Here is a 23281-nt window from a genome sequence, read left to right as displayed (position 1 = left end):
CAATTAGGTTTACCAATTATTAAGGCAGCTATTTCCTGCTAGGGGAATCCTGCCCTGTGAACTTGCTCTCAATAACACTGTACAGCTCTCTAGAAGTAGCTGCAGCAAGAGGAAATACAGAAACGTTGAGACAGGACCACAGCTGGCTGTCCATGTAAATCCCTGTGGTGATACACTCAATGCATCTAACTACTGAAAGTAGTTACAAATCAAACAAACCCCGAAGCACCTTGTGTATTCCTATTTGGCATCTGTTTTACTTTTGTCTCCAGTTCTAATAATGTTCCATGGTTTTGGTAATTGTGAGGATTTAGTCACTGGTGCCAGTGAAATAAGAGCTATGTCCAAGGCAAAGCATGTTTCTGGTGGGTTTAGTTTTTTTAAAAGGGGCAGAACTATCTGTGAGATTGTGGTAGTATCGTCCTCATATGAACAATGCACATAGTGGACACTGCTCTGAAGTGACATTTCATTTTGAGGCATGAGTTGGTGATTCTAGTGCTAAATTTCCCAGTTAAATTTCCTATAAAAGTTTTTCTAAAAAAAAATTAAAAAAAAAGAAAAAAGCAGCATCTCATTTCTCTAACTTGTGCATTAAAAATTTATTTCATAAACAATATACTTCTGTATTCAACCCCCCCTTTGATCTCATTAAGCTTTTGTCTGATTATCCCAATTCAGGGCATATTTTTAATCAAAATTCTTGTATACAAGTTATATAAAAGATCATTTCATACAAAAATGGGACCTATCCGGGAGTTGAAAAAGGCATCGTGTCGCAAGTTAGACTGAGTCTGCGAGTTTTTTTCAGGATTTTTTCATGGCCTTATAAATGTCACGTTCACACTGGTCTGTTAATTCCAAGACACCTAAAAAGAAGCAGTATTTAGCTGCCACAACCATGAGCCTCAATCACTTGTTTTTAAGAGCTCTGTTCTCAACAAAATCACACGCCTTTTGTAAAGACAGTTTCAGCTACAGAGAGCTGTTCATTGGCAGAAGCATGTAGTGGCAGTACTTGTAGCAAGACCTCACTGGAGAATGGGACACCTGAGAGAATGGGAGGGATGCCTGTGAAGCAGGAGGCAACCCCTTGGATCAGCTTTGAGACACCAATAATTCAGTAATGCAAATTCAAGTTGGGAACAGCCTGACTCTACTATATTTAGAGCTATGCTAGCTTGGTGAGTGTTCTGCAGCATTAAGGCTGCACTGTCCAGAAGCAAGGAAAGCATACTGCTTCATCTCAGTAAGGAGACTGGCAAAAATCAAGACCATTACTGGAGTGGAGGAATCATTTAAAAGTTCTTAAAATTGTATTGGCTTCTGTTTCTGTTCATGAACTGTCCTGTACTCTCTGACAGCTAGGCCTGCACTGAGCAGGTATGCCATGGCAGCCGTGCAGCCCAAGAGGCCAACAGCAATCTCTGCCCCGTGCAGGCTGCACCAGAAGCCCTGATAGCCTTTGCTTTGATAAAGCTGCTCTCTCTCTTTGCACACTGATGAATTATAAATCCTCAGCAGAGAACAGAAGAAATAGTACAGAGCAGGCACTGTGCCAACTGCAATCACTATGTCCAGGGTGCATTCAATCAGCAGCCATGCTGGGAAATGCCACGGTACCGTACCTAGAACACCGACCAAAATAAGAACACAAGGGAAGACCAGGAGACACCCTCCCCCGGCCATCGCTGCTCTTGCAATGGGCAGCTTCAATTGGTAGAAACGTTCGTCAAGCTGCTGGGCTCTTTCCCCGTCCGCTCCGCTGAAGCCGCTGTAGGCCCCGCCGTATTGGTAGTAGTAAATGCCTCCCATGGCGGGGAGGCCGGTGTATCCTCCTACCGAGCCACCGGACACGGAGCTGCAGACCAGGATCAGGGCAGCGAGCAGCACCTCCACCATCTGGCAGCAGGCTGGAGGGAAGGCCGACGTGAGTCTGCGGCCGCAGAGCAGCGCCCGGGAGGGAGGCGGTCCAGGCACTGGGCTCTGCAGAACGCAGGGAGCGGCTCTCTCCCGCCGCGCTCACCCCGGCCTGTGTAAAAGTACCGGCACCGGCAGTGCTCCAGGGGCCCCGGCACGGCCCGGCTTCCCCGCGGCCACTCTGCCTCTGCTCCGGGTACGGCACTAAGAAGAGATAATGGCAGGGACGGCAGTGACCCGCCCGGGCCCCTCGCGGCCTCCTGCCCGCCCTATTCAGCCCCGGCCCCCGCCCAGCCTGTCCAGCCCCAGCCCGGCCAGCCGCCCCGCCCAAGCCGGCCCCGGCTCCTCGTCGCCGCCCGCCCGCCCGCCCGCTGCACTCAGCCCTGGCCCCATGCCCGCTCTCATCGCTGTCCGCTGCTCTCACCGGCCGCCCGCCCCAGCGCGTCCCCCACGCGCGGCACGGGGACAGCCCTGCGCCGCCATGGCCCTGCGCGATCCCGCTCCGCCGGCGATGGAGACGGGGAGGCGGGCCGGCCCGTCCCCCGGTAGTGCCGGCGCTGTTGTCCGCTCGCCTCAGGTTCGCCGGCTCTTCTCGAGCGTGGTGGAAGCTCCGGCCCGGCCAGGCCCTGCCCCGTCTGAAGGTGCTCACCTCCTCGGCGCAGGTGCGCGGTCCTCCGGCACCTGCGCACGGTTCACCAGCAGTCGGGGTGTGTTCCCGCCCCCCTTCTCTTCTACGGACACTGTCCCGCAGCCCCTTGTGGTGACAACGTCCCGAGGCTTCCCACCTGGCACAGAATATACTTGTTAGTACCCATTAGAAACTGACTAAATTTAACAAATTAAATTTTCGCAATTTTACAAGTTCTGCTTTTTCCTGTGCTGTGAGTTTTGGTGAAAGGGTTCTTCATTCGACTTTTCTGCCACCTCGTGCGTCTGTAAACTTCAGTTGTGCCTCTCTGTTCCCTTATGAAAGGGAGAGTCGTAGCCTCTCTGGGCCTGCCCTAACTCCCCTAAACCCACCCTGTGATGCAGTGACTGCACCTCTGCAGCACTTAAGGCATAAGTGCACCAGCAGTTTACATCACAGGAAAACAACTGTCTCTATCTTGTCTTGACAATGCACAGCATTTTGTTGGTTCTCCAATTGCCCCAGCACAGAGGCTGTGTTTCCAGGTACAGTCACTAACACCTTGGGATCTGTTCTGCATTGCAACTGTCAGGTTCCAGTTCAGCAGTTGGCAGACCACATTCAGGTAATTTTCTTTAGATGCATTACCTTATATTTAGCCATACAGAACCAAATAGACCTCTGTTGTATCTGTTTGCTGGAGGCCACTTCAGACAGTATGATGGGACCTTCATACTGGCAATAATGTCCTGCTGCCAGCCTGTCCTCCCATCCCAGCAGGCCCCTTAGCACAGCAGCCATCACCTGCCAGCAGAGGAGGTGATGCATTACTCCTGTGGTTATTGTTGGTGTCTGGAGTTAAGGCAAGTGTCCAGGATCTCACCCATGCATAAGTATCAGCATTTATCAGGGCTGGTAATGGCAGAGCTGATTCAGGAAAGGGAGAAAAGCAAACCGCAGGACAATTTGGAAATACAGAGGGAAGCACAGAAAACTTCACATTCAGAGGAAATGCTTTTATTCAAGAGTTTGACCAAACACTGTCTGTAAGAGCTCTTTGCTTTTACAGAAAAAAAATTTGCAAAGAAATACTTTCATTGCATTTAGAAAAACAGATATTTTTTGGGAAACAGTTACACTGTAATATCTCAGACAGTACTTGAATATGTGCCCTGAGAGGTCCTAATTTGTCTCTAAGATGCAGAAATAGTTTTTCTCCATCTGTAGGACTGATGGCAACAGTAAGATTTTCACCCTTCTGTCCTTGCAGGAGCAACAGCAATAACCCTCTAGACTTACATGGTGAAAAGCCTATAAACTGCACCTCAGCCTTGTGGTAAAACACTCTCCTCAGCATTTCACCTGATTCCACAAAGGACTGGAGATCTGAAAATGCATCTTAAAATTTACTTAGGTTGAGGATAAGAGAGAAGGAAAACCAAAAAAAACATTGTTTCAGTTTCCAGTTCAGATAGATGGGACAGGAGTTGTGTGCTAAGTTAGAAAATGGGGAATCCATAGGGAGTTTAGGACAAGGATTCTGGAGATAGTGCAGATGCTCAGCAGTGAGGCTGTTGCACACACCTTTTCATCTGCATATGTTGCATCACTCATGTCCATGTGCCAGAACCCAGGCCTCCTTGTTGGATGAGTTTAAAAGCTTTAGCAACCCCTCGTGACCTTCTAGAGTCATGCACAGTGCCATTTTGTTTAGTGGAGCTTTTAACTGACTGGAAAGGGACATGAAGAACTAAGCTGAATAAACATGAGTTACAAGAAGGAATTAAATAAGTGTTTCTCATGCAGAGTGTTGCTGCTGGTCATCCAACAAACTGGGATAAAGCTTTCTTTGGATTTGTGTGTGCATTACTTGTTCAAAGACAAAGCTGGAAGTACTGCTCTGTTGATTGTGTTGATGTGTTTAGTGTTTTACTAGGGTGTTTGCAGCTAACAAATGAGGTACAAACTTCAAGATATTGTAGAAGTGAGTCAGTCTTATTCCATTTCTGTTGCTATAATGAGAAATCTTAAAAACGTGCTTTGTGTCACTTCACTCCTGCTGAAAGCACCATAGCTGAACTTGGTCAGCATTGTCTCCTGGTTTCCTGTTCTCACTGCAATGAATAGCAGCCAGCAGAACAGAGCAACAGGAAGCTGAGGATACCTGTATTAATCTTCACCACTGTTTTGGCTTCTCTTTTTAACTATTTTAAAAAACTTATTTTTGGCTTCTTTGTTTCTAATACTTCTAATATCATTGCTGCACTAAGTGGGGGAAGGGCCTGGTTTGGCTTGGCAGGGACCAAGAGCTCTGACCTGGTTCAGTGCCCTCCCTGGGAACTTGGAAGCTAAAGGGGTAGGAGCAAGTCATGAACTGCTTGAGGCAGCTGGGAGCTGCAGCACAATCACTGCTGAGCACCACAACCAGATTTATTGACTGTCCTACATAAATAAATAATCACAGGGACAATGAGTGCAGCACAATGACGATACAGCAGTACCATAGAAAAGAACTGGAGGTTATTGTGAATGACAAACTGAACCCAAGTCCACAATGTCATCCTGTTGCGAAAAAAACTAACATTTGCTAGGGTGTATGAACAAGAATGTCACATGTAGGACGTGTGGAGAAATTCTTCTGCCCCTCCCTTCAGCACTCAGCACTGGCCTCAGTCTTGCACACTGTGTTTCCAGAGGTGAGTGGATCAGCTGGAGGGGATTCAGAAGAAAGCAAAAGAAATCTCTAGAAATAAAACCTATGAGAAAAAGATTGATCAGAGTCATCTCATTTGAAATAAGAAGTGTCTGTTAACAACTTGCAAGCTTGTTAATAGAGCGGTGTCTAAACAACTTGTAAACTTGTAAAAAAGTGCTGTCAAGAGCAGGGAAATATTTGTTCACTCTATCTGCTGTTGGCATGGTCAGGAAAAGTGCTTAGCTTGAAGAAAATGGATGTGTTTTAGGGACCCTCAATGTTTCTCACACACACTCCAGCTCCACCATTTTATAAGGAGAGGAGCATTTGTTGCAGGACTGGATTAGTCAGGCAGATAGTAGGTTTCCATCACTGGGTCTCAAATTCAGTCATGAGAAGGCCAGCCTGTTTGTGTTCTTGTGAACACAGGAAGGAAGTGCTGGTGCTGCCCATGCCACCCACTGCAAGCTCACAGTGTCATCTCACCCCACAAAGCCAATGTGCCTCTTTCCACCCCACCGCCATTGGCCGGTCACGGTCCCAGTGGCTCCAAGGCCATTGGAGGACAGCTGCCACGACACATCATGCAACAGCTCAAGTCTGTGAAGTCATAAGTCAAACACAAGATATGCACTTAGATAATATTTACCTGGATGTAAACAGACACAAGTCTGGACAAGGTGTTTTCTTTCACTGTGCCTGTACTCAGGAATGCGTAACACTCACACTTTGTGGAACATTCCTCTCAGCATCTGTAATTGGAGTTGCAAGTCTTTCAGCAGTTGCGGCTATTGGGTCTGTAACTCACTGGTGCTTTCAACTCCTCACGAACCTGGAGTGCACTCTGTGTCTCTCAGCATGCTTGCAATGTGCCCAGGCTGCGCAAGCAAAGGCTCCTGTACCTGCTGGACTCTGTCTTCTCCCAGCACCGCAGTGGTCAGGGGCCGGGGAGAGCAGTCTGCCTTGCCCAGCACAGCTGCTATGAGGTTGCTGCAGTGCATTTTCAGGTGCTGTTGTTGGGGGAGACTAACAAGATGTCACAGTCCTGAAAGCATTTGGGTTTTATATTCTCTAGATCTATTGATGGACGGAAATGGGAAGTAGTAGGAGATGGTTCTCATTAAGAGCATTATTGAGAACAGCTGCGTTAACACACTAACACAGCTGTTCTCAATCTGCCCAGGACTTGCAGAGGAGATCTCTACCAGGCATCTAGGCAGTGTCACTGTCCCTGCTGTGATGCCATCCATTTGTGCACTGTAGGAGCCACCCTGTTCCCCTTCCAAAAGAAATGCAGAGACCAGGCAGCCCCCAGATGCCAGTTCTCTGCTTTTCAAAGCCCAGCTCACACAGGTGGCAAGAGCATTCTGCAAACCACTTGGACTACACAGGGTACTTTTCCAGAATATGCTAGACTTGTAATATGTGCAATTTCAGTGTATTTCAGATTTTTATTTCTGAAATCAAATGAAAATTGATCCTGAACACAGGCAGATAGATAAACTGTAGCTATGGTAATTTTTTAAATTACCCTGTTACTGGCTTTGAGCCACTCTTTCTGGGTTGTGCCATCTTTTTGGCTCTTAAACACAGTGTTTGCACAGCTTTGGAGAACCTTGTTGGGCTTTTTTTGAGCTGATTTTTCTGCTCTGATTATGCAAAGAGGTAACAGGTGCTATGCTGCATTTCAGCAATTAAGATTGGAGGCACAAGCATCACCACCACTTGATCAGAGACTCATGCACACACATGCATGTTTGGCACATCAGCCCTGCCCACACTATCAGACAGCTTTAACTCCAAATTTATGCATTTTCAGCATGCCTGTGTGACCTGACCTGTCAGGGATAAGGTTTGTGTCTTACATTTCAGCATTACAGCAGAAAACCCGCTGCAGTATTATAATGATGCTGTCAGAATTGATAAACAGATACAACACTCATGAGAGCCATGGAGGATTTATTGCTGTTTGCTCATCTGAGATCTTAACAATAAATTGATTTAAAAAAGAAAAAAGGAGAAATGAAAAGTCATATAATTGGTTATTAAAAGCTAAGTCAAGTGGGAATGCAGAGATCAGAGATTAGATTGCACATAAGCACTGAACTGGTTGGCACTGTACCAGTATCTGAAAGGAGCAGACCTAAACTGCTGGAAATAAAAGCAAAATAGGGAAGCTGATTTGTTACTGATTAGGGAAGTGATTTGTTACTGACCCTGGTGGATTTTTATGCAGACTACTAGTTGGGTGTCTGTCCCTGCAGCGGTGCACCCTGAAATTGGCAAAACTATCCTTGTGTATGACCTACCCCTGCAGCCTGACAGAGACAGGTTTTTAAGTGCAGCAATGCTTAAGTTTGTGCTCCCCTCAAGCAACTTGACAGTTTGACAGTTTGACAGTTCTGCTTTGTGACTGCAGCTCAGCCTGGAAGCCTAATTGCTTGTTCTTACTGGCTTTGCCTGTGCTCACTGAAATGAGACTCTGAGAGCCCTGGTACAAGAGAAAGCCAGTACCATAAAAAAATGCTGGAATTATCACTAGTTTCTCCTTCCACTGGGAAGAGATAGAAATTAATTGCTCAAGCCACACAAAAAAGAGCGAGCTGAAGAGGTACACAACAAGACACCTGTGGGGTTGACCTGCTGAAACAGAGGAGCAAACTACAGAGGGTGGAGGCAAGACAGTGGGGTGGGGTTCTAGTGGGGTGCATAGGGCCTGACAGTCCAGAGAGAAAACAGCCTTGCTGGCAGAAAGGCATCCTGCAGGGTATGGCTGCCTCTTTCACCATACCAGAGAAGGATGGCTTTGCCATATTTCTAGAATACAGAGTGATGAGTTGTGTGTTCATGCTTCAGTCCTGGGAGGCCCTGTGCACAGTAAGGGGTGGGAGGATGGGGGCTGCATACCCCATGTGAGAGCATCTGGAGAAGGACTGGAGTCATGCAGAGAGAGGAGAAAGACATGGTAAGAGCAGGAGAAATCCACTGATGCCATTGTACGCTGCGGTCCTCACCCTATTTCTCACCAGGTTCTCAAGCCTTATGTAACTGAGCCTTCCTATGTCACCAGAGCCACATTTTTTTCCCCTCTTGGCAGCAGGCTTCCCCTGTGCCCTCCCCTGAACCCCACCACTGTATGCAGTATGACGGGTAGAGCTCCAGTTGCGTCAGTTTGGGGGTTGTTGCTAGGCAGAACATGCAGCATCGTCCTTGAGGCCTCCAATGCCACATTAACCCTGCCAGGGCTGCAGCATGGTAAGAGATGGGACAAGCTGGGAGAAGTGAAAAAATAATGCGTAGGTGCTTGGAGAGGGCCGGTATGAACTTCTGAAGCTTACTCATGTCAGGTTTCTGTCAAAAGAAGAGAGAAACTGTGCAGCCCTTCGCAGAAAACAGTCCAAACAGCTTCAATACTAGACATTTCTCTGTGAAAGGGTTTTGAGAGGTGCTATTCCTTGTCAAAGGCCTTGGGGGTGGCTGCAATGAGAAGCCTGCCCTCCAGTCTGAGGATACTGGCTAGACCTGCTGGCTGCACCTTGCCACCTCCCAACCTCCCTCCAGCCCTGAATCCTTAGCCCCCGTTGCAGCCACAGGAGTGCTCATTGCAGTACAGTAATCAATAGCAGGTCATGAATCCTCAGCAGTGTAAGCCCAGCTATAGCACTGAGGGAAGGGGTCACTCATTGCACCTGGGGAGGTGCAGCCTTACTGCTGGTTGTGTAGTGAGCATGGGTTGAACGCAAAGTCCTGCCTCCTCCAACTCACATGCAGGTGTAAATAGGTAAAAATCTCAGTGACCACTGACCACTGCAATGAATCAGCAGTCTGTTTGCTTGAAGATCGAAGATTGCAAGTGCTGCTTGTCCCTGAGCAATTCTTCAGTCTCTGGTCATTTGCTGCCACGGCAATAAGGGAAGCCTTGGAGAGCAGCCCTCAGAAGACAGGAAGAGTGGAGATTCCTCTCTCATTTATTCTAGCCATGCAGAAAGTAAGAGACAGGCAGGCATCGGTTCGCATCACTTAGCAAAAAAGGGCATTCTGGGAATGGTAGCATCTGTGGTTTGCAGTACTATCAGAGAGGGAAGAATTGCATAATTTCTGCTGGCTGGCAGAATTATGACTTTACCTGGGTCTTGCAACAACCGAAAAAAAAAAGGAAAAGGCAAAAACTCCCCCCCCCAAACCAATGACAACTTGAGCTTCCTTTAATCCTTCAGGTCTTGGCACCTCCAAAACACTGACTAGGGAAGTGCTCTCCTCCCTTTAGCTTATGGAGGAAGATGTCTCCCAATTGTAATGAAGCCACAAACTTGTGTTTCTCAGCTGGTGCATTGGGATCCCAGAGCCTCTGAGATCGGGACAGACTGATGACTTCCTCAGGCTTTACGGTCCATCCATCCATCCATCCATCCATCCACTCTCAGTGAATTACAAGGTGTAATTCACTTGTGCTTGGAATACCTGGACCCTGCAGATTTGCCCCCGGCAGTCTTTGCAGACTGAGGAAAGCAGTGCCAAAGGATGGCAGCCCGGGCACCCCAGGAAGCCAAACTGTGTCCTTAAGCTGCCCCCAGAAAGAGTTAATGCACAGCCATGTTCCAGGTGTTGGAAGTGACCACAGTTGCAAAGGGGAGGAGAGGTCATTTTTGGGTGGGGAAAGCAGCCCTCTCTGTAAGCCAATGGCTAAACGATTCAGTCTCAACGCCCAGTTTTGGGGATTATTTCATGGGCAAGTATTCACAGGACTTTCCTCTCAAAGGGATTTGTCCTGGATGAAAACTAGGGACTGGACCCCCAAGCTTGTTCATATCTCCCTGTCTGTGCTGTAGAAGGTAAAGTGTTATGCTCTGGTGCCTTGCATCTTTTGGGGGGGTGGGTAGTGGGTAGTTCTTCCCTGGCTGCCTACATTGAAGGTATCTCTTGTGCCCATGTCTGCAGCTCCCCTTTTAAGGAGAACCATGTTGCAGGGTGGTGTAAGGGCTCTGCTAGGATAGACTGTGTATTTGGGACACAGCTCAGCTGTTGAACCAAGAGACATGGCTCATTTAGAAGCTCAGTTTTTTTGTGCAGCCCTGCTGTATATTTCTTCAGCTGACTTTCTTCTAGTAGGAAGGAAACCCAAAAGGCTTCAGCAGAAAAGCTGAAGTCTTGCTCTGTGAACCTCTTAGATCAGCCCGAGTTGCTATAAAGGCTTAGTAAGACACTGCTGGTAGGGTAACTGCAGCAGCATGGGGTATGTCTAGGTGCAAACTTCACTGAAACAGTGAGAAATCTGTTCAGATCCAAATCCTGCTAGAAGCAGGCGACACTACAGCCTTTCTGGCTCAGTCTCTGCAGCAAGGAAGGGGAAGCTGTGTTGTGAGTATCTGCAAGTGTGGGGCTAAGTAACTACCATCAGGAAAGGGTCACTGTTCACTGAATCGCTTTTTAGTGGCACAGAGAAATAGGACAGAATTGAAACCATAAACAGCTTGTGGCAGGATTACAAAGTAATGTGTGAGCATCAGTAAGAACAGACCTTGTGTCTCAGGAGGTCTGCCTGCTCTGCGCCCTGTCCCTAACCTGCGGGTGGAAAGCCCTGAGTCATCAGTAGTTTGTAAGGCTTTTCCTGCCTGGTCTAGCTCATGTTCTGGGTATACATGCTGGGATGTGTAAGTCACTTTTTTGCCCATTTTAGGGTCTTGAAGGCAGCTATACCAGTCTTGCTCCATTTCCTAAGCATTGCCTTTTGCTTTAGGCTCTCTGGGCTGGGCTGTTCTCTGATGTCAATAGGCAAGTGCCTAACCTCTGATGCCCAGTGCATCCTAAGAACAGTGAACAAGAGCTGCCTTTTTGGCATCTGATGTTTGATTTATAGTGCTGCATTTCTGTCTGTAGACTGGAGGAACATTCTGGATATGAACACACATAGTGAGCCGGCCCCTGTGTTTGCAGCTTGAGGTGCTGAGCAAGTTGATAGATGGGGGGAGAAAGTGGGTGACCTGGTCTTTCTGTCAGTGGAATATTGAATCTGCAGTCAAGCAGTGACTACAACAAGCTACTAATTCTTTGCTGCTGCCTTTAGCGGGGCTTGCTCCTCCTCAGCGCAGCAGGTCCATCTAGGCAATGGTGCAGCTAGCATAGAGAAGTGCCTTTATCTTTCCCATTGTATTGTGCTCTCGCTTATGCATGGGGTTTCACTCCATCCTGGCACCAAATACAGCCCTGCTTGCTGCTGCTGCTTTGTCCATAGGCAGTAGGTAGGGTCTACAGCTTTCAGAAGTTTTACTTATGGGCTACATCCCTAAATGGACAGATTCCTTGTTGGACATGTGTTAACTAAGCCCAGAAAATTCACTTTGCACTGACAGCTCTCAGGATGGACTCATACCTGATCCAAGTGAATGGCCGTGGAGATCATGCCCCTGTACTAGATGTTCATCTCAAGAGCACTGGGAACACCATATCACCAGGGAAGGTGAAGGGTCGGAAGCCAAGATGGGCTGTCAGGGCTTCTGAAATGTCAAAGAAGACTTTCAATCCTGTCCGAGCCATCGTAGACAGCATGAAGGTTGAACCAAACCCAAAGAAAGCCATGATCTCCTTGTCCTTAGGTGAGCATAGTCCTGTGGCTGAAGCCTCCAGGTATTTGGGTCAACTGCGTGACTGGCAGATTGCATGGTTCTGAAGCACAAAATGTGTGCGAAGACCAAGGGATAGGTCAGACAACCACATAGGTCTGTGCCTGTCACAGATCAATGACAACTTTACTATTTGTTCAATCTTTGAAAAGGAGACCCGACAGTCTTTGGAAACCTTCCCACAAATGATGAGGTCACACGGGCTGTGAAGGAGGTTTTGGACTCAGGACAGTACAATGGTTATGCTCCATCTGTTGGTAAGTTGACAGAGCTCACCTTGGGAGAGTTGGATGAAGGCATGTGCTAGCTCCTACCCCACAGCAGCTATACAGAGCCCACAGATATCTTTCCACTGGCATCTTACAGGTGTCCTCACCAACAGTCATGTGAACCCAGATATATCTGCGTGCCCTTCCCTGTGTAGGCTGTTTGAGGCCCAGAGCTCCTGCAGAAGCTGTTTGCTGCCCCAGCCATTGGAGCAGGCAGGATCAAGAACCCAGAAGGGCTTGGGACTGTGTGTCCCTGCTGTGGGTTACAGCCAAGCTCCTTTCTGATCTACCTTAACCAGGACTCCCCTTGGGCTCCCTTGATGTCTTAAGGATTTTTAGCTTCTATTTTTTCATGTATCTGTAGTCTTGGTGTGTAGCTCTAGGCTCCACATAAAGTCCTAAAAACCTCTGTTCCCAGCATTTTAGACAAAACAATTGTTTAGTTGGAAAATCCAAGGACACCTCGCTGCCTCAGAGCCCCAAAATATGTAAACAACAGTGAATTGAGGGGAGCAAGCTTGGGGTGGTTGACATCATCACCTGAAGGTGTAATTGGAAAATGCAGGCCTGATATGTTAATAGACAGAACTTATAAAATGTGAAAAACTCATGACTCGGTCCATTTTGGGTGTAGCCTCTTGGGTAGGCTCTGTCTGCCCTAAATGTACCTAAAGGCCTTTAATAAATTAATCTGCTTTTTATTCTCCTAACTTTGTTTAGCCTTCTGTTTTAGGAAGCCCTGACTTGACTGACAGCATGAGTCTTGTTTGCAGTTAGTGCCAAAAGCATGCACAGAGCATAGATCATGCCTGCATCATGGGACCCCCATGTGGTGACAGGGAGGGCTGCCTCAGTACCATCACTAAACAGTGAAAGCCATATCATTGCACTTGGCTTTCTTCTGGATCAGGAAACTCCCTGGCTACCCTCCACTCTGCTCCTGTCAGTTCTGTCCCTAGGATGTGCTCGGGCCAGAGCTTGCCTCCCTGCCCAAGGTTTGTCCCTGTTCTTGGCCAACCTGGCCCAGCCTTGGGGCTGCATGGTGCTTGGCCTGAGGCAAGACAGTCTCTGCCACCCTGGGACACCACCAAATGGGCGTTCCCCAGCTGGGCAGCAGCTGTGAGCCTTGTACTGGTAAGAAAGAAACAGTACTGGTAAGAAGAAAAAAAAGAGTTCTGGTAAGAAGAAAGAAAGAATCTGTAAAAACCTCCCTTCCGTGTTTGACTCCTCTTTCCTTAGGCTACCAGTCCTGCCGGGAAGCTGTGGCTGCATACTACAACTGCCCAGAGGCACCACTGAAGGCCCAGGTACTGGTGCACAGCCAAGGCACTCCCACTGCAGTGCAGACAGAGTGCTGCTGCCTGCAGGCCATGGGGCATGGGGACCCTACCCCAGCTCTCCGTCCCTGCCCAGTTACAGGACTAGAGGCTAGCCAAATGGCCTTGTTCCATGGTGGCCTCTTGCTGCTGTCATCCCTTCTCTGAGCCCTTCACCTCCATCCTCCTTGGGAGGAGGTTGTGCTTTCCACCAGTTGAAGTTTTCCTGCTTTCAGTCAGTCTCTGGCACTGTCCTTTTGGTTGAGAAGCTTTACCTGGCAGAGCTGAGCCTGGATGTCATGTTATTCCTGTGTGTCTGGAGCACTTCGGTGTGGCCGTGCTTCCCACTGACCTCTCTGTGATCTTTGCAGGATGTCATCTTAACGAGTGGCTGCAGCCAGGCTATAGAGCTTGCCTTGGCAGTGCTGGCCAACCCAGGCCAGAACATCCTGGTGCCACGGCCTGGTTTCTCCCTCTACAAGACTCTGGCATTGTCTATGGGAATAGAGGTCAAACTCTACAACCTCTTGGTAAGTATTGGCAGGCCTGGAAGGGGCAGCCCTGACATTTATTCTCTCAGAAATACCCTGGCTCTGCTTGGAAAGTGGATGAAGGGGACTTGAGTAGCCCTGGGTGCCCTGGCACACATGAACTTGTGTGGAAAGTCCAGTTCCTCAGCTGTTACTTCCCCTTCTCTTCACTTCACTAGCCAGAAAAGGCCTGGGAAATTGATTTGGAGCACTTGGAGTCTTTGGTGGATGAGAAAACAGCTTGCCTCATTGTGAACAACCCATCGAATCCCTGTGGCTCTGTGTTCAGCAAGAGGCACCTCCAGGAGATCCTGGCAGGTGAGCCTGCCTGTGTGTTTCTGGGGCATGGTTGACGTCTAGTGTCAGTCCCCATCGCACAGGTCTCAATCACTGCAGTACCATGCCCCAGGGCTTTGCTTCTGACTGACTCCACCTCAGAAATCAGGGCTTGCTCAGTGTGAAGGTGTTGTCTTATCTGGGCAAGAACATGCAGCGCATGTATCTTCCTCAAAAGCTCTGTTTTTGAGACACAAGGGAAGTGTTCACAGGAGCCCCGTGCTTCCCGATCCCTGTCCTGACAGAAAGGGCTGTGCTGCCAGTCCCCACCAGCTGGAGCAGGACTAGGCTCAGTCATGGCAGGGATTCCCAGTGGTCAGGCTCTTCAAATGAATAGTCTGTAGGAGGCAGATAGCGACCCTCAGCCCTGAGACAGGGCTTCACTCAGAGCCCTGCCAGGCCCTGCATCAAAGGGCAAGTCTGTTCCCATGGAGGATGCAGGGTGGCCAGGCTGAACTCCTTCTCTCCCACAGTGGCATCAAGACAGTGTGTGCCCATCCTAGCTGATGAGATCTACGGAGACATGGTGAGTGTCATTTGCAGTCCTTTGCATTCCCAATGCTGCCTGTCCTTTTCAATGCACCTAACCCTTGGCTATGGCAGACAGGTCTGTAGAGGTGAGGGACACCTCCACTCCCCCTGTGCCTGGGTCCATGCCTTGAGCTCCCAGTCCTATGGTGCACAGTCCTAGGGGTACCTGTCATGTCCAACTCTCTTCCTCTTCCCAAATGGCTTGCACACTGAGTGCACTTACTGTGTTCATACTTTGAAGCTGTGAGTTTTCAATTTCATCAATTTCTCATCACTTCCCTGCATCCCTTCTTGCTAAGTCTCATGCATGCATCCACAGTTCTTACAGTAAGAGGCAGGGACAGCCCTAACACGGTCTCCTGTCACAGGTGTTTGCTGACTGCAAGTATGAACCTATTGCAACTCTCAGCAGCAATGTGCCAATCTTGTCCTGTGGTGGCTTGGCAAAGCGATGGCTAGTCCCTGGCTGGCGAATGGGCTGGATCCTAATTCATGACAGGAGAGACATCTTTGGTAATGAGGTGAGAACCACTGAGTGTTGCTGTCATGGTAACAGGCTTGCAGAGTCTTCAGTATGTGGATCACCAGATCTTTAACTGATACAGGCAGATATTGCTCTTTTGCTCTCACACAGGTGTCATCTAATGCTTTTCTTCACCTCTAGGCTCTTCATGCCCCTTCCTTACTCCATCTGCTCCCAGACATGGCCTTCAACCCACATCTAAACTGTAACTCGCTCTGTGTCTCTGCTGCAAATTAATATATGCCTCGTCCTTTTTCTGTGCTTCTAACTTCTTAAATAGCTCCAGTGTACACTGAAAGTATTGCATGGGTTATCCAGCGTGTGGAGTACATGTGTGGTGTCTATGTGCTCTTACATGGTTTCTCTTAAAAATGAGAACAAAGCACCTTGCTGTGCTGCCAGTACTTTATCTGGCTATTTTTCAGCTGTGTTACAAGGACAACCATCTACTGCAGTGACCTTTCCACCTAGAAGGCTCTCTGCAGAGGAAGAGGGAGAAGAGAGGACCAAATGAGTGAGCAGAAAAGCTAATGTTGATTGTCCTTACCTGGCTTTGAAAGTGTGGATTGTGGGCACAAACCTAAGGGAAATGCAAAGTGGTGTTCAGAACAGCTCTGGCTTTATTTGTATTATCTATCTATTATCCAGCCTAGTTTGAGTCAGGTTGGGAAGCTCCAAAGGTTGTCTCTGTTGGCATTTCAATCTGCAACGGAGGAAAAGAGAATGACTCTGTAAACAGTTTGCTATAGTCAAACAAATGTTGTTTAGTATTCTGTATGCTCAGTGAAGAGAGGGGTGTGAACAGCTGTAGAAATACAGAAAGAGGGCCTTGAAGCTGTTCCTTTCCTTTAGGGAAGCATCATCTAAGCTGCAAAGTCATGATGTTTTCTCAGATCAGGGATGGCCTTGTAAGACTGAGTCAAAGGATCCTAGGACCCTGTACAATTGTCCAAGGAGCACTGGAACGTATCTTGCACCGAACACCACCTGAGTTCTACCACAACACCCTAAGCATCCTCAAGGTAAACAGGCTGTAACAGATCAAGAAGGTCTGTTCACAGATTGATTGCAGGGAGTCCTTTCTCTCTAGTTCATCATTCTCCCTGCTTCCCACCTCCCCACTTGGAGGTGCAGTTTTGTCTGTGATTAGGGTGGCCCAACAAATCAAATTCCAGTAGGAGACATTGTTAGTGGGGCAGAAATACTGGCGGTGATAAGTTTCAGCCAGCCGAGCTCTGCAGGTAGAGCTGCTGACCCAGGGGATGGAATGTTTGGCACTGACTTGCTGAACTCAGTTCAGTAACACCTGCTGTACTCAAGGCCATGATCTCCCATGCTGTTTGCATTTGTTGTCCCTTTATTTGCAGTAGGCAAACCAGTTTATAGTCCCAGTACAGTGTTTGGCTTCCATTTGCTGATCTGCTTCCTGGAATTTCTCCCGTTTTGAAATTTCTCCTTTTTGCTTTTCAGTCCAATGCTGACCTTTGTTATGCTGCCTTATCAGCTATCCCTGGCCTTCAGCCTGTGCGGCCTGCTGGAGCCATGTACCTCATGGTAAGTGAGGATCACCAACACTCACACTAGGTCCGGTTGCCAGAGCTAGTCAGTGTTTCAGATTGGTACTTGCCACCAGGTCTTTGTTGCTGTGCATTTTCACATTACCCTGTACAGTAAATGCATCCCTTGGTCACTTTAGAAGGCCAGGATATGTTGCTCACTGCTCGCAGAGGCCAGTACACTTCATCCACTTGCTCCTGCACGGAACTCCATGACTTGTACTTTGCAAGACAATATTGTTTTACCTGTATATGAAGCCAGCTGGCAACAGGAAGCCCCTATACAACAAGGTAGATTATCATACCTCCTGTAGGAGATGTAGCCTTCTTCATACTAGCATGTCAGTCTTCTGCCTGTGGTGTTGCCTCTTTTTCCATGCCTGTTTGCTTTAAATTTGATAATGTACTGAAATTTCCTTTTTCGTCTCATCAAGCTCAATTGAGACATTTCCGACACTTTAACACTTTTTTTTTTTTTTGGTCTCATAGTGTCTCCAGTTTTTCATTTGCTCTTAAACTGTGGACTCAGAACTGGAGAGTACTGCAGTATCTGTATCACTCATATCTGTAGATAAACCCTTATCACTTGACCCCGTTTCCAATTTTACCCAGAACTGCAAAGGTAATTTTGCTTATGCTTTTTGTGTAGAGGCACAGCTCTAAGATTCTTTCACACCTATTGTATTTCTGCAGTAGCTGAACATTTATTTCAAATTAAATTTTGTGGTTATTTTTGTTTTATACTAGCTCTTTTAGAACTTCTGTATGCAAATTATCTCTCAAATTATCTGTTTTCATGAGATATTTAAAATCATCTTTGGTTATGAAGGTCGGACTGGATTGGACCCTGAGCAAGCTGATCTAGTGGGTGGCAGCCCTGCCCATGGTGGAGGTGCTGGAACTAAATGAGCTTTAAGGTCCCTTGCAATCCAAACCATTCTAGGATTCTATAAACAAATGGCCAGAATAGCACTGTCTTTTTGTGAGGGATGGACAGCTGCCTTCTTTCCAAATAAAAAAGAGAAATATTTATTGAAAATTTTAGCATTTTCATGTAATTTTAACAACTATATCATCCTACAAGGATTTATTTTGTTCATGATATTCTAGACTTCGCTGTATTTATTTTTGTTTTAAACCAAAGCAATAGTTTTTTTCTTGCATGACAGAATGATTAATGCGTATTGAGTTCTCTACCAAGCTCTGTCTCAATGCCTTATTTATTCCTTTTCACTTCTAATTGGTTACTGTGTCTTTGCCATCAGACTTTTTTTCACTGAAGTTGCACTTAACTGAAATTCCAGCTCTAGGTAGTAAAGGAACACTTCTTGAGAAGCCTTGTTTCCATTTATATGTTTTTGTCTCGCATCCCAGGCAGCCCAAATCATGAGAAAAAATTGACGACAGACAGCTGCACTTGACTGGGAAGTTGTTGGGCCATGTGTGTAAACAAGGACACTGTAGATAGTTTTGGTGCCCTTGATTGCCATGTTACATCCCTCTGCTGCAGGTTGAGATCGAGATGGAGCATTTCCCGGAGTTTGAAAATGATGTGGAGTTCACGGAGCGACTCATTTCGGAGCAGTCTGTGTTCTGCTTGCCAGCCACGGTGAGCCTAACACTGAGAGCCCCAAGGAGCTGTCAGGCCAAAGCATGGTGGGAGAAAGTGTAGGGGTTTGCATCCCTGAGCTCTGAGGACAGGCTGGGAGCTGTGTATGCAAGTGTCCATGGTCTGTAATAGTGAGCAGGTGTCGCTGTTGAGCAGCTAGCAGAGTAATGAAGGCACCAGTTCTCAGTGGCAAGAAGGAATGACCTTTATTGTTTTGATTTCATCATATATATAGAGTATTCAAAAGTCACCCAGATTGGTCGGTCAGAAGCCTTCCCCCAGGCCTGACTGGCCAGGCCTGCACCGTCCAAGTACTGGGACACTGTTCCAATGACATCCAAACTTTATCTTTATTTACAAAACACAAGAAAATTCTCATGGGAAAAGCCTGTGCTAGCCACAAGCAGGAGCTGGCTGTCAGCTCCAGGTGCTGTGTGTGGCAGTCTCTGGCTTGCTAACAGCCCACATGACTGGGCTGGGCCAGGATCTTTCCAGCTCCAGGCTCGCCCAGTACTTCTCAAGCTGGCACAGCTATATCCCTGAACTCCATATACCTCCATACCTCCTTGCTGAAGGTACTCCCTCAGAGGACAGTTCCCACTTATGTTCCTTTCTTTGGTCTGTTTCCAGTCCCCTACCCCTATAGGCAAAGGGAAGTCTGAGAACATGTGTGCCTTGCATTCACTTCCAACACTGGATATGGACAGGGCCTAAAATATCCTCCAGCTTCTTTCGCTAGCTTCTTTCAGCCCATTCCATGCATAGTCTGGTGTGCACAGTTCACAGTCCTCTGGCCTGTCACCCTCGCGGCATCATGTCTACATAGAGGGGGATGGAGATTTGCTTGGAACAGAAAAAAAATCTAAGGAAGCAAGAATCAAGCCCTGCTGTTCTACACTGACCATATTCATTTACTGATGCAGCTCATGCTGCCAAGGCAGGGCTCTGAAACTGGCACTATCCCAGGTAATCTGTCAGCTTCACCTTTTCTCGTTTCAGTGCTTTGAGTACCCAAACTTCTTCCGTGTGGTGATCACCGTGCCTGAGGAGATGATCTTGGAGGCCTGCAGTCGCATTCAGGAGTTCTGTGAGATGCACTACCAGGGTGTTGAGGGGGCCCAGGATCTGGAGTGTGACAAGTAGCTACAGCTGGCCCCCTGCCTCTGTTAGACTAGACCTTGTATGAGGCAGCAGCCGGGCAGGCAAGGATGCTTCAAGCCAACCCCACCTCTGCCTCACAGTAAGCAGCCATTTTCCTGCTGCTTTTTGTGCTTTTTGTGCTCCACAGACTCCTCAGCATTATGGGAAGAAGAAGCCACTTCTCTCTCCTCCTCCACTGCAGCTTGCACACCCTCTTGCTTCCAGTCCGCCATGTCTCTGTAGACTCACCATCTGTGCCCTGTCTTGGTCTGTGCTGCCTGTGAACCAGCTGCAGGCGGGGCAGAAGGCTGTTCCTGGGCCGGGCCCTGTGGCAAAGGCGCTGTTGGCCTGTGGCTCCTGTGCTGGCCACACTTCCCCTTGGGGTCAGGAGAAGGCCGCTGTCTTGGAGGATAAGAAAAAAGTACCCACCTCTCACTTCCCTATGTTACCTTAGGAGGCCAGAGCTCTTTATACTGAGCCCTTTGTGTGATAAAGGGAGTAAGTTATTGTAACTTTTTTTATTATTAAAGATTCTGACATGTCAGTCCTGCACTGTGCTACTGTTGTGCTAGGTTGGGCTTGGTTGCTATGTGGGTCACCTTTGCTCACCCCATGGTGATGCAGTGCTCCAGGCCTGTCCCCACCTGCCCAAGGCCATCCTGTGTGCCAACAGGGATATGGTGAGCGTGCTTCAGACCCCCAAAGGAACCCACCAACTCTGAGGGCAGGATGGGCTCTGCAAGCTTGGCACACACTGGAGCCAGCCCTTCCTGCCCTGATGGTGCTGGCAGCTGATTGTGGCAGCCTGTGCACTCCCCACAGAGCAGTCCTGTCTGCACCTTCTCCTTGGCCCTCACAGCCTCCCCCACTGTAGACCCCAACAGAGCAGTGGGTGCTGTGCTCACTGCTGGGGGGCGGCAACTGTCCCCAGGATGAGCCAGCCATGTCTGAGGACTCAAGACTGGAGCAGCCACACATTTCCCACCGCAACAGTGAATCATGGGGCGGCACCCCATGGCTCATACCATATGGGGTGTTTGTGACATGCCAATGGTACCAGGGTTACTGATTGCTGAATACGTCAGCTCCATAAAGTAATAAGGAACTGGTGGCCCAGTGTCTGTTCATTTGGTGGAAATGGGAGGAGATTATAATGCTTATTGCAACACATGTTCTGGTCAGGAACACATGCGCTGCTCAGGAGGCATTTCTTGAACTGACAGAGGGGCAACTTGTGGAATGCCTCACGTTATCACCTTCAGCTCTGTTCACCTATCCTCCTGCAGAACTTGGGATTCACTGCTCAACCCTGCCTCCCCAATGACAGGAAAAGTGAGCCAGCTCTAGATTACACACTGCCAGACCTGCCAGGTTCTGCAGCTGCCTCATTGTCTCCCCTTACCTTGCCCAGTACAAAATCTGGGTACCAGTGCTCCATTAGAGGAGAGGTGTCTAAATGAGAAAGAGAGCAGTGTATGAAAAGGTCTTTGACATGTCAGCTGAGTGTCCATGCTACATTTTTCCTTTCAAAAGAAAGCAATCTCAGAACAAAAACAGAGGGAAGCTGGAGCTATGGGTGAATAGTACACAGCCTCAGAGATTTCACGCCATTAGACCTTCATATAGAGCCAAGTAACTCATGTTGTTTAAGACAAAATATTGGCAAATAACAAAGAGGGTGTTGTGTGAAGGATCTGTTGGCCTAGACCTTTACAACATGATGTTGTTGCATTGTTATGCCATCATGAACCTACTACAGCTTTCAAGTCCCATCTGCTTCCTTCAACTCTTCTCATAATGTATCAGGTTCTGTGGCTTTAATACCCGTTACTAATAAACAGATCCTGGTTTTAGAGAAAGCTGCTCCTTTGCAATTGCTCTTCCTTCAGGAACCCCTTTTCTTTCAGAATCCCCTCAGAGATGTCTGTTAACATGCAAATATTCTGCAGTAATTAACACAATCCTGTTTCTTTTTGACCCAGAAGCATTTGATTGGGAAGGTTGAGAGAGCCAGAGACATAGGCATATATATCTCTCTCATAAATCTCAGGATATTTAGATTTCTCAAGGCCACATCCTCCATTGCCATCTTTTGCAAACACAACACTGCCTTTTGACCACACCTAGGTTTTCCCTGATGCAATAGCAAACTACACTAAACCACAAACTTGCTGGTATCATTTTTCAGGTATTATACTCACAGATGCTTTGCGTCATAGTGGGGGTGTAGCCTAGATCACTCTGCCAGCCATCCAAACTTGCCTAAGCTGGAGTTTGGGGGTACATTGTGCCAAAGAAAACCCCTTCAGCACTGAGACTAAGGCCTGAAGCTTCTCTTCAGGGATGCTCAGACAAGGTCTGCAGAGCTTTAGCAGGACTCTCTCAGTGCCCCTTATGGCTGATTATAGGAAAATAAGGGAAGATTGTCAAGGAGGATTGTAAACACACTCAAGGTCTTGCAGATGAGGTGTAGAAAAACACATGTATTATATTACCTGTTCTTTAGTCTTGTGTATTTGGTAAGTGGTACATCTGTGTTTAGATAACATAGGCCTGTGACAGACTTAGAACCACCCCATTGAACATGCTTGACATTCCTGCTCTGCTGTGCTAAAGATCAAATTTCAGTGGTAAACTATGTCTGTTATAATCCCTGATATACATGAGAAAACAGCAGGTTTGGTGATCCTTGAGCATGGACCAGACTGCACAGTGCTGGCATCCCTGTTTGTGTGCCTCTGCTTGGGTCCTGCTTTGAGCATACCCTGGTTGGTGAGGTAATGGACATAAATTTACTCTGCATTTCATCTGTGGTTTTGTGGTTGTTCCTGCATCCGGCCTGTGTCAGCTCACACACCGATCCGCAGCCATCCTCCCTGTCTTAGCTGGGGAGCAACAGTGGTATACCCTGGCACGGGCTGGCAGTATGCTCTGGACTGGCCATGTCTAGGATTAGGGTGATCTACCTCAGACGTGGGGACCTAGGCAAGGAGGCGACCTCATGCCTAGTGCTCTTTTTGGGAAAGGAAGGAACTTTTCACTTCACGGGCGAAGGTAGGTGAAGTGTATTAGTCCTCAGCTTTCAAAAGGGCTGGCAGTAGGGTTCAACCCAGGCAAGGTAACTGGCACTGCAGGCAAACTGGGCCAAATTGCACCTGTCAGCAGTGAGGCCATCAGGTCCCCCAGGTGCTTTAGGAACCTGAATGCAGCCTGGCTCCTGGCCCTGGCCTCACCACTCCCTCTTCTAGTAGCCCTTACCTCCTCCAGCTGCACTGTAGACCAAAGGGTTTCCTGAGGGTCTTCCTGCCTTGGGGCCATGGCCTTTGGCTGCAAGAGCCTGTCTGCACTAGCCTGCTCTCTACCATCATGTAGCCATGCCGTACACCTGCAGTGGGAAGAAGTGGTTTTCACTGATCCACACCCAGGATGGTTGCAAGGAAGCAGTCTGGGGATGATGGTGGAAGCCCTGGTAGACCAGAGTCCAGCCTTTCTGGGAGCTCATGTGAGGCTTGAGCGTTGCATGGCAGTGGAACTCCAAGGGAAGGAGTCTGTGAGAAACTTTGTACGTGAGGCCTAGCGCATAGCCTTGTTCTCACAGGGTGCGCTGC

At 48.1% G+C, this 23281-nt stretch overlaps 2 protein-coding genes across 5 annotated transcripts; one reads left to right on the top strand and one right to left on the bottom strand.

Annotated features, from left to right (window-relative positions):
- Positions 1–574: 574 nt before the first annotated feature.
- On the bottom strand, positions 575–3435 carry MARVELD3 (MARVEL domain containing 3). Its single transcript, XM_085072136.1, has 4 exons — positions 3432–3435; positions 2570–2720; positions 2027–2124; positions 575–1913 (listed from the first exon to the last, which is right to left on the bottom strand). The coding sequence occupies exons 1-4, from the start codon at positions 3433–3435 to the stop codon at positions 1309–1311; spliced, it is 858 nt and encodes a 285-aa protein (XP_084928262.1). The 3' UTR covers positions 575–1308.
- Positions 3436–9920: 6485 nt separating this feature from the next.
- On the top strand, positions 9921–20217 carry TAT (tyrosine aminotransferase). Of its 4 annotated transcripts, XM_085071232.1 has the most exons (13): positions 9922–10075; positions 11594–11836; positions 12016–12120; positions 13372–13439; positions 13820–13978; positions 14158–14296; positions 14788–14840; positions 15214–15366; positions 16262–16390; positions 16839–16922; positions 18435–18533; positions 19533–19672; positions 19822–20217. In XM_085071232.1, exons 2-13 carry the CDS (start codon positions 11602–11604, stop codon positions 19955–19957), a joined length of 1500 nt encoding a protein of 499 aa, XP_084927358.1. In that variant the 5' UTR covers positions 9922–10075; positions 11594–11601; the 3' UTR covers positions 19958–20217. The 4 variants fall into 4 exon arrangements, with proteins under 4 accessions (XP_084927359.1, XP_084927358.1, XP_084927360.1 ...); XM_085071233.1 differs by lacking the exon at positions 18435–18533 and having other exon boundaries at positions 9921–10075; XM_085071234.1 differs by having other exon boundaries at positions 19533–19962.
- The last annotated feature ends 3064 nt before the right edge of the window (positions 20218–23281 follow it).

Source organism: Lichenostomus cassidix, chromosome 11 (assembly GCF_008360975.1).
Source record: "Lichenostomus cassidix isolate B80296 chromosome 11, HeHo_3.0, whole genome shotgun sequence".
In the NCBI taxonomy this organism is placed as follows: Eukaryota; Metazoa; Chordata; class Aves; order Passeriformes; family Meliphagidae; genus Lichenostomus; species Lichenostomus cassidix.
Note: the sequence above shows the minus strand (reverse complement) of the source record. Positions and strands in the feature narration are given on the sequence as shown.